Source organism: Bidens hawaiensis, unplaced genomic scaffold, assembly GCF_021521415.1.
Source record: "Bidens hawaiensis isolate Kalapana, Puna unplaced genomic scaffold, B.hawaiensis_p1.1 tig00005467_1, whole genome shotgun sequence".
NCBI lineage: Eukaryota > Viridiplantae > Streptophyta > Magnoliopsida > Asterales > Asteraceae > Bidens > Bidens hawaiensis.
The window spans coordinates 252,960-264,384 of record NW_027491349.1 but is presented as its reverse complement, the minus strand read 5'-3'; the positions used below and the strand labels follow the sequence as shown (position 1 = coordinate 264,384).

The following is an 11,425-nucleotide window of genomic DNA, read 5'->3' as shown; positions in this document are numbered from 1 at the left end:
CGGATGCAGGTGGTGAACGGTGGCTGGAGGTGAGCGCCGACAGTAGGGGAGCGGCGGCTGGAGGTCGCCGGAGGTGGAGGATGCAGGTGGCGACGGCGCACCGGAGGTGGAGAGGCAGGCGGTGGCGCACTGGAGGTGGAGGAGGCAGGTGGCGGCGGCGGCGCACCGGAGGTGGAGGGTAGGGGTTGAATACGTAATATCTTGATATTACTTACTGTATGGATCGCATTGTTCTTTTATTTATTACTATATAAGCTTACCTTACGGATCACCATTATTTATTTTGATTATTTGTTTAATAGTCAATCCCACCTAAAAGCAATTGGACTACTAACAACATATTTTCCACCAGACCATGCTAGACGAGCATAGCTCGTAGTTTTCGGAGGCATGGAGCCAGCAATGAATGTCACATTATACATCTTCATTTCATTTTTGTTGACGAAAGTGAGCTCTTCTGGCTCAACTTTGATCTGCACAGAATCCGTCTTTGACGATACCAAAACATTGTACGATGCCGGAGGGCCTACATTAGTCAAAGTCCTCGTGTACGTAACCACGGTTTGCTCCGAAGCTGCCGAAAATGGAACCGCAAAAGACGGGTAGTTAAGATCTTCCACCCTGTACTTCCTGCCTTCCACGCATTTAAAAATCTCTGAAAACACCTTGATAGAGTCAGATTTGTAATTCAAAGCACAAAGGAAGCTCAAGTAGTCCTCCGTGGAGGCATTATAAACAAGACCGGGATCAAGGGCTGAAACCGGGTAAACATGTCCTGCACCTAGATCAAAGGGGGTTGCTGGCTTCCCAGTTGCAACGTCCAGCAGCTCTTCGCCATTTTTGTAAGTGTTATATGCAGTAGTCATAAGTGCGGACTGCATAGCTGCTGGACTCCAGTCCGGGTGCGCTATTTTGAGCACCACTGCTAACCCACTTACGTGTGGACAAGCCATCGATGTCCCAGAAATGATATTAAATTTGACACGACGAGGATCAGTTGCAAGGCTCGTAGGACTCTCTTTACCGGCCGGTCCAACCAGCAAGAATATTCACTCCCGGTGCTATGATATCCGGTTTGAGTAAATACGATGTTATTGGATTTGGACCTCTGGAACTGAATCCTGCGACTATGGGGGATGGCTGGACGCCTAATTTGGTTCCTAAAAATGTAAATTTAGTTTTTGAGTTACTATTCGAGTCTATATACTCCTTGATCGTATCGTAAGCAATCTGATTTACGGCCACAGTTGGTAAGACGTGGAGGTCAACTTCCAGCTCTTTCAAGCGATAAACGGTGTTTGCGAGGATCATTCCTACACCACCAGCTGCCTTTACCACCATACCCTTTTGCACGCTTGAAAACTTATCCATCTCACATACCACAATTTTTCCAGTAACACTTCCACTTCCTGGTGGCATATAGCCAGGATAACATTGATTACCAGCAAAGACCAATGGCACCATGGAACCGGTTAATGTTTCCTCACTAGTGTATAACGATACTCCGGACAATTCCTCCCCATTTCCAAGAGTAATATAGGCAGGAAAATCACGGTCCAGACTTGCTGCTCCAACCGTCACCACCCATGGGGCGACGTTTTTTACGGTTAACGGAATGGGACCAGAATTTCCTGCAGCGAATGATACGAATATCCCATGGGTTGCCGCACTAAACGCTCCGATAGCAATAAGATCTATGGCATAGGCTATAACATGGCCTTCGGTGGCTATGGAGACTGATAATATATCGACACCATCATTAATCGCCATCTCAAATGCCATAAGGATGTCACTACCAGTGCATGCTATGAGCCAACATACTTTATAAACCGCTAGCCTCGCATGTGGAGCCATCCCACGTGCAGTTCCTTTTGCATAACCAAAGAGACTAGCATCGCTAACTGCTGAACCGACTGCTGTAGTCGCACAGTGTGTCCCATGCCCATCATCGTCCACTGGAGACCTCTACTCCAAAGTCTCGTTAAATCCGTACGACGCTTCATATGATTCCAAGAAATACCTCGCACCGATTAACTTCCGATTACACAATGACGTATCGAAGCCTTTACCAGTCTCACACGTACCTTTTTAGACACAATGTAATTTAAGAAAAACGTTTAAGTTTTTTTACCAAAATAGTATACTTAGAAAAAGTATTTACCAACTTAGTGTAGTTTGAAAACTATTTATCAAATTAGGTATTTTCTTAAAACTTTTTTCTATTTCATATTTCAATTGGATTAATCAAATTCTTAAATTAATATTAACAAATAATTTTATCCATTAAAATATTATTTTAACACCAATTCTCCCTTTTGTAATTCACAATCTTTTTTTTCTTGAATAATTCTATAAGCAATATTTTATTTACTGATTGAAGTTACAGTTTATATACGTAAAAATAAATAAAAATTAAATAAAAAATCTTTCAAAAGAAAATTTCTTTCACACATAACCGTTGCAATAAAATTAATAATATTATATTAATTATGTATTTGTTTTCATACACAACCATAGCTTTTCAATAGTATTGGCTTTAGGAAAAAAGTTATTTAAAAGTAAGTTATATAACTTGCATCGTTAACATAAATAAATTAACGGAATATATAATTGTGTGCATTTTTCTTGATGTTCCAATATTAATTTTCATTGAAATATATTATATTTTTCGTATCATAAGTTATAATCAATGTCGCACTTGAACCAGCATTGCGACGAGTTAAAGCGATACCGGCCGAACAACATCTTAACCTCAAGAAACAAATATTTATTTTGGTGGTTTGTTCGGATGACTCGTAACATCCCAAATTGAGAGGACTTTTACAAAAAAATATCCCCAAAATAATGATCCTTTATTTATCCAATTAAAATATGTGAGAGAAAAATAAGTTTCAAGAAAATACCAAATTTGATAAATAGTTTAAAACTACATCATATTAGTAAATATTTTTTCTATCAGTGCAAACTTTTATACAATTAGACCGTTTCAACTTACCTTTCCACCTGCTGGGTATAGGGCCAAACCCGGTATCATCTAGACTCTTACTTGCAGGCCATATACCGGTGTCCACCACTCCAACGATGACATTGCTTCCCGAGTTGGACTCCAGAAGCATCACATCACTTCTCTCTAATCCAAGAAACTCGGGCGATCGTGTTGTGTGAAGCTGGTATATTGGCTCTTCATGAACAGCCAATATCCCGTGTTGTTGTTTAAGTAGGCTTGCTTCATCAACGGTTAGCCGGGCGGAGAAGCCATGCATAACCTTGTTGTAGGTATACAGCATATTGGAGGACTTGGACACCGATCTCATTGAGGTTTCATACCAGTGCAGGTGGTTAGAAAATGGGGATGGCATCACAGACTTGTCCATGTGAACGATATACGTCTTCTGATCGGAAGCAACGTAGCGGTAGCAAAATACAGTCATTAGTACTGCAATCAGGACAACATTTCTAAGATTCATATTTTTTTTTTAACTATTTTTGGGTTTGATTTGAAGTGTGATGAGTCATGAATGTGCTATTGCTATTTATAAATATTTGCCACCGGAAAAGAATCTCTTCTTATCTAGTAATCTTATGTGGACTTCTCCTATGTGTGTGGCTAATATCAGCATGCATGCAATTTAAAGTAACAAACACTCCAATTCAGAGAAATATATATTGAATATAGTTTTAGTTATTAATTTATATATTGAACACCATCACTAGTATTTCTTTTTCCAAACAAGATGCCATAATCAATAAAGACACGCATTCTTTGTATTATCTTTGGAAAAAAATAAAAGGGGAGGGGGGGACCGGTCTATCCATATCAAAGGATTCATAAGGACATTTAGGGTTTGTTTGATAGACTCTTAACTGGCATTAAGAGACAACCTTTTAATGGTTAAAGGGTAGCTTTAAGGGCTGTTTGGTAACTTTTTAATGGTTATTAAAAGGCTACCTATTAATGGTTCATAACCTTTTAATGGTTAAAATGTAATCTTAAGTCTAAATGGTTAAGAGGTAGTCTCTTAGCCATTCAAGGTTATCTCTTAATGGTTAAAAGGCTATAAACCTCCCTAGCGTTCAACTAGGTGCTTATAGTGACTAAATGGTCGCGCATCACCTTGATATATGTATTATTGGAAATGAAAGATAAAAATTACCCTCACCTATTCGTCTCATATGATCGGCATAACGTATGTCTACCTCATACGAGCGATGGGCATTGTGTATGTCATGTAGCATTTTAGATATATAAACTTAAGCTTGGCTTGTTTTATAAAGTAAATATATTTTGATATGTTGTCCTCGCCGATTACAATTATTATCACTTAATATAGTGATAATAAAATCAAGAACAATTGCACAATTGTTTGTGAAATAACTTTTTTCTAAGTTATGCACGTTTGTATATTTACACGTATATTGCTTTGAATTATCCATAATTTCAGTTTTTGTAACAATATTGATACTTTAAAATGCTTAAAATAATGAAGTCTACGTTTTGTTTCTATATGGAGAAATTTGGGAGACTATTTGGTTTGTGGCTCACATTTATTCATTTACAAGTGAAAGAAAATTGAAACCCATATTTTGTTCTTATATATGGCGAGTGGAATATATAGGGGAGACTAAGGGGGGTGTTTAGATGAGCGGTTAAAACTTGCATGTTAATTTATTTATTGAAAAACAAAATGTGTTTGACAAAGTTTTCTTAAAAGTTTCAAATTAAAGTTTTTTAAAAGTTGTTTTTGCTTTTCAGAAAACAAATAAGAAGAAAAACAATTTTAAAATCTCACCCAAACACCCCCGAACTTTTAGAAGCTTCATTATAATTTATAAGGGTGTAATCAAGTTGTGCTGAGTCCGTACTCGATTAGGCTCAAGCTTGGCTCATTTTTTTAAAGTGAATATATTTTGATATATTGTCTTCAACTACTACAATGATATCCCTCAATATATAGGGAAAATAAAATCAAGAAACCCTATAAACAGTGAAAGGATATAACCTAAATAAACACAATTGCATGTAAAATAACTTTTATTAAATTATACACATTTGTTATATTTACAAGTATGTTGCTTTGAATTATACATAATTTCAGTTTTTATAGCATATATAGATACGTTAAAATGCATAAAATAATGAAGGCGACATTTTGTATATATAGAATTTTGTTTCTACATGGTGAAAATTTGGGAGACTATTGGTTTCGTGGCTCACATTTATTATTTTAACAAGTGGGTGGCAGAAAAATGAAACCTACATTTTATTTTTTTTACGGCGAGTGGAATGTATCAGGGAGGCTAACTTTCAGAAGCTCCATGTAATCAAGTTTAGCTGAGCTTGAGCTCGACTAAACTCAAGTTTGGCTATGTTTTAAAGTAAATATATTTAGATATATTTTCCTAAGCTATTACAATGTTATATCCCTCATATATAGAAAATAAATTTAAGAAATCCTATAAACATGAAAAAGATACAACCTAAATAAACACAATTATATGTGAAATAACTTTCATTTAGTTATACACATTTGTTTATTTAAAAGTATATTGGTTTGAACTATACATAATTTCAGTTTTTATAGCATATTTTAAAATGCTTAAAATAATGAAGTCAACACATTTATTCCTTTTTGAAGTCACAGGAAATGAAACTCATAGTTTGTTCTTGTATGGGAATCATCGGGGAGACCAATTTTTAGAAGCCCCATTTTAGGGTGTAAACGAGCCTAGATGAACCCGAGATCGACTAGACTTGAGCTTGGCTCGTTTTGACATACAAGAGCTCGAACTCTTTTTTTAAAAGTTCGAGTTCGACTCGTGAGTTATTTTCTAAAAGCTCTAAATAAGCTTTATTTGAGGGTCGGCTTTGCACAAGCTCAAAAGAGTCTGGCTCGTTTCGAGCTTTTTAGTCGACCTGAACTCAAGTAACTCATGGGTAGCTTGGCTCGTTTGCACCCCTAAAACCATGTGTAGTGGAGATGTGGGGAGCGCCACTCCCCGCCACCTCATCCTACTTCGGCATGTTAAAAACTTAAATCATTACACTAGTGAATAGTGAGGGCAACAAAGGGTGCCTAGCCCCTTTGGGCGCTAGTTGATCTAGTAACGACGCCAAAGAGGCAAGACGTGGGTCACATCTAATTCCAACCAATCAAAATGCCCCCACTCTCATTTTTATAATAAAAAGAAACAAAATATTAAACAATAATTAACAACTTGGTTAAACCATTTCACATGTTTGATGATTTAGTTAGTGAATGCTCCATTCGACTGCGTGTCAGTAACATGGCAACACTTTTTATTAACTAAAGCCCGTCCGTCAAACATGGTATGATGGAAATTGGAAAGCATGAAACATGAATCGAAGATATATAAATCCTTTAGTGGATCAGTAAGATTGTATACATCAAGAGTATTTATAAATGCATCTCTCTAAAAGTTGAATGTCGATGATTATATTTAAATCTCTCTTCAGAAGCAAGATTATCATGAGCTAAATGCCAAAAAAATAAAAATAAAAGACTTAAAGTAAAGTTGTGTTAGGTTTTTGTGTTATGTTCTAAAGTCGATGCCAATCCCATTTATATTTCTAGTGATGCCGTAAGAATCATAGTCAAATCAAATTTACAAGTTTAAGTCTAACACAACATAAACTTGTGTGATTTCCACAAATAGACTTATGCTGGTTGAATCATAATTTTCACTCCATGTAACTAGTTCCTATTACTTGGAGGTGGCAAAATGGAAAATAGGCCAGAATGGGTTGGGTTGGGTTGGGTTGGATTGAATTGGGTTAGAGGTGCACAAATTGGGTTTTTCAAATACCCGGGTTCGGGTATGACCGGGTATTAGAAAATCGGGTATTGGCAATACCCGAGTCGCGTTCGGGTCCGGGTATTGTCTCTAAAAATCATACCATATGTATCGGGTTCGGGTCGGGTATAGAACCAGGTATTCTAAAACCGGGTATTTGAATACCCTATTTCCGGGTATTAAAAAATCCTTATTTTCGGGGTTTTTCAGGCTTTTTTTCGGGCATTTTTCGGGTATATATTGGCTTTTTTAAGAGGTTGCACCTTTTAAGATTATTTTTTCATATATTTTTCGGGTAATACCATTTTAAAAAACTGTTCCATAGAGTTGCAAATGCTTCAGTCACCTTTACTCAACTTTCAACCAATATAACCAAAAACTGACCAGTTTTTTCATATGAATATGTTGAACAATTCCAATTTCCAATCACCATGCATAGCATGCAACTCTTAACATGCAAATTGTTCTCACTACCAAACTAGCCTTAGTCTAGATCATGCTAATTGCACTACACCAACAATGTATCTAGTCTTTTTCAACAAAAAAAACTAACCACTACATATAGAGGATCAGCACAAGGAAACTACACCAACTGAATCCATTCGTGTGCGATATCTTTAATCTTAGTTGACGTTTTTGCTCAGTTTGTCAAAGTCATTAGCAAGTTAATTTAGTGATTATTAAGGTTTAGTTGAGTACGAGGGATCTACATTCGTGGAACTGTTTTAGCTAATCATGGGAAGAATGAATGTTGTTTTCTGTTGTTTGTGTTTTTTCATTACTGTTTGGAGAGTACATGATTTCCATATAGGTGTTGGAGCAGCTAGATTGGGGAGTGTGCTGAGTAATGGGACCAAAGGAATGGAAATTAAAGAAGATAACAACACTACGGTGGCGGCTTATGGTGGGGCGGGAAGTGGTGGTGGAGGCGGATCTGGTGGAGGGGCTGGATCTGCTGCTAGCGGAGGAGGAAGGGGATACAGGTCTAGAAATAGGGGTGGGAATGGAAATGGAGGAAGAGGTGGAGGTAGAGGTGGAATAGGCACCGGTGGCAGTGGATTTGGTTCTGCTGGTGGTAATATAGGCGGCGGTGCTGGTTCTCCTGGTGGTAATATGGGAGTTGGTGGTAGTGGTTCAGGTTCTGCTGGTGGTAATATGGGAGGTGGTGGTGGTTATGCTGGTGGTAATATGGGCGGAAGTGGTGGTTATGCTGGTGGCAATATGGGAGGAGGTGGTATTGGTTATGCTGGTGGTAATATGGGTGGAGGTGGTGGTTTTGCTGGTGGTAATATGGGTGGAGGTGGCGTTTATTCTGGTGGTAATATGGGTGGAGTTGGTGGTAATATGGGCGGAGGCGGTGTCCGTGGTAGAGGAACAAATCCAGGTGGGGGAATTAGTGTTGGTAGAGGTGGATTTGGTTCAGGATATAGCAATGGCGGGATAGTAGGTAGCAGTGGCGGCAATGTAGGTGCAGGTGGCGGTTCGATGTCGAGATCTGGAAACTGGGGTGGATATGCAAATGGAGGAAATCCATTGGGAGGTAGCACCGGAGGGGTAGGGATTGTGGGTGGTGGCTATGGTTCAAACGGAGGTTTTGCTGGTGCAGGTGGATTCGGTTCTAGGACGGTTCCAGGCTCGGGTTATGGTAATTTTGGCGGTTCAAGTGGCGGTTTTGATGGAGTAGATGGCAGCAACATGGGTACAGATGGTGGAGGAAATGGGTATATTGGAGGAGGTCCTCATAACATAGAAGACAAGAAATAAAATAAAAGAATGAGTGAGAATAAGTGTGTTTTTCCTCTATGAATTATGTAATCCTATTTTATTATCTTGTGGTGCTAATATGTAGTAAGCCCCCAAAAACTCATCAAGAAAAGTGTCAACTCTTGTTATTTATTATATGTCATTCTAGACATTAAGGTGGCTTAAATCAGGCCCCTAACGTCAATGCAATCAATCTATACATATATAATCAAACCATAATCATACAGTTAAACAAACCATACTAGAATATCGTGAAATGATACCGTAAATTTCATAAATCAACCACCATTTCTTGCAGCAAAAGACTTGTTAACTTTAACAGCATAATTATGGTTGATCTTTAGCAATCTGAACCCAGAATACTGGCTCCAGTAGGTGGGAAATTACATAAAGTAACCAGTCAATGTTTATCCTGAAATAGTCAAACCAAGTCAAAGTTAAATATTGTTCTTGATTTTCTTTGTTAACATCATACCAGTAACTCATTAAAACAACTACATCTGCTGTCTCATTCACAAAAAACTTCTTCTTAAACAAGTTTACTCAAGAATACCCATTTTTCTAATCTTTATTAACTTCTTTACAAGATTCATGGATTAAGTATTATATAAAACACAAACTTAGCAAAAAAATCACATTTCTGATTATATAGAATCCATTTTGTTCCAAGTCTCAGTTCCATACATTTAAAAGGGCGTCTTGCATAACAACCAACCAACTTTAATCGACAACCAACTAATTTTAACAGGTTCCATCAGCCATGTAAGAAAAAAAATAAAAGTCAAAACTGGCACATCGGCCGCCACATCATATCTTTTTTCTCGAGGTAACTTTACCATAAATTAAAATTTTTAAAATGTATGTTACCTTAAAAGAGTTGGTTCCCCAAGATAGAAAATTGACAAACTTAATTAGTTTATTATGCTATTTGCTTTCTTTACAAAGATTTCTTCCATCAACCGCTAGTTTCTTCACATTCCTTTCGATTAGATTTTCAACTCTTGATATTTGAAACACGATTACCGTATGTTAAACATGTTTAAAAGGTTCTTACATTTATTTCCTATCCATATCTCTGTAATGTTTAAATACGCCCCACTCTCATGCTTATCTTATGGATTTTAAAAAGTTAACAGTTTGACTTTCACAAAAGCCAATTGTTTTGTATGATTGTATATTCAGCTAAATCTATATATAAACATGTTTCATTATGCGGCATATCTAGTCGTAATGATTTCATTAACACAACTAGTCATCCAAAACAAGTAAACCTTTTATATTTGCATTTCTTGTATTAAAAACCATAGCACTCAAATCAAGAACAAAGTTTACTTCATACAAAAGTCAACTGTAAGTCTGCAATATTCAACACATATGCAAACTAAAGCATGAACACAGAACACTTACAACAGAATGAATCCCTTGAGGCCATCCAGGAACCAACTCTGTAAGAAGAGCTATGTACAGCTCCATAGCCACATCCGGATTCATATTCCCGAGCTTTTGCCATGCATTCCTTGTACAATTCTATTCATCAGTTCACATTTGTCCAAAATATATAAATCAAAACCAAAACACAACACAACACATTTCATATACAAACAAATATCCAAAACTTATAAATAATAATAATAATAGCAATAATGAATGCTACCATTTCGCTCTAGCGGAGACCTTAAGAGCCATCGGTTGACCTTCACGGCAAGGACCTTCGGTCGCAACCTTATGAAGTGCGTACAACTGCATTTGAACATCACTATCCAAACTCCCCAAATTATTATTATTATTATTATCCGATTTAGCGTATTCCGCAGCCATAGCAAACACCTTCTCCAAATCACTCCTCTCAACTCCTTCCCAATCATCATCATCACACGACGAATCATCCTCGTCCGAAATCAATCCTTCTTTCTCCTTCTCAGCTTCATCAATTCCATCATCACACAATAACTTCATACAATTCTGCTTCTCAGTTTCATCACCACAATCTGCTCCACAATCTTCTTCAATTTCGGTCCGATTCGTATCGAAAACGACTGATTTCGTTTCGGACGGACTGGCAACGGTCTTACTAACAACAAGCTCATCATGATCATCAGCAAATCGAACTTTCTTCGTGCTTTTGGTTTTGGTTTTAGTTTTAGTAATGCTAGTAACAGGTTGAGGATGATCTGGACCGCCATTGGAGACGATCTTTGCGATTATTAATAAGAACACGAAAGCTAAGATAACCGTCATGAAGATCTCCATTGAAAAATGAAAATGAAGGTGAGGGTAAAATGGGAAGAGAAATGGATGAGATAATATTACTTGAGGAAGAAGATGAAAGATTTGGTTGTCAGAGAAGAGGGTAAAGCATATTCGGTTACCTTTACCAAATTGTTAACTTTACTATTATTATTATTATTATTTTGTGTGGGGCCGGATTGAAGGTTGTTATTTCGTTATGCGTGTGCCGCCCGCCTTGGGTTGGTTTGAATTATATTTGTTTAGTTTGTTAAGAGTTAATGACGACTTTGGATTGGTTTTGACCTGGTCAACTGAGATTTGATGTCAATTGATGTTTGATGTTTCCATTACTTTCAAGTGTAGTGGACTATCTTGGTGGGATTGATCCGTTAATTTAGCTCGAGTAAAGTGCTATTTTTGTTCTTGTGATTTGACAAATAATGCGAATTTAATCTAAAAATTTTATTTTCTGCATATGAACCTTCCACGTTTCTCAGTTTATGCTAATTATATCCAAGTCACTAACCCCGTTAAATTTAATCGTTAAGTCGGAGGTAGACATGTCTTTTCACTCTTTCTTTATTATAATACTTATTTCAGTGAACTATGGTTTTCATCC

General features: G+C 37.2%; 1 protein-coding gene and 1 pseudogene across 2 annotated transcripts; both read right to left on the bottom strand.

Moving 5' to 3' along the window:
* Positions 1-210: 210 nt before the first annotated feature.
* LOC143629834 (subtilisin-like protease SBT1.7) lies at positions 211-3,635 on the bottom strand (annotated as a pseudogene). Its single transcript, XR_013153035.1, has 2 exons — positions 2,996-3,635; positions 211-2,084 (listed from the first exon to the last, which is right to left on the bottom strand). The product of XR_013153035.1 is annotated as a subtilisin-like protease SBT1.7 (transcript).
* A 4,632-nt stretch (positions 3,636-8,267) lies between these two features.
* LOC143629814 (acyl-CoA-binding domain-containing protein 3-like) lies at positions 8,268-11,156 on the bottom strand. The gene is made up of 3 exons (XM_077098984.1): positions 10,232-11,156; positions 9,985-10,093; positions 8,268-8,989 (listed from the first exon to the last, which is right to left on the bottom strand). Exons 1-3 carry the CDS (start codon positions 10,825-10,827, stop codon positions 8,978-8,980), a joined length of 717 nt encoding a protein of 238 aa, XP_076955099.1. The 5' UTR covers positions 10,828-11,156; the 3' UTR covers positions 8,268-8,977.
* Positions 11,157-11,425: the final 269 nt, after the last annotated feature.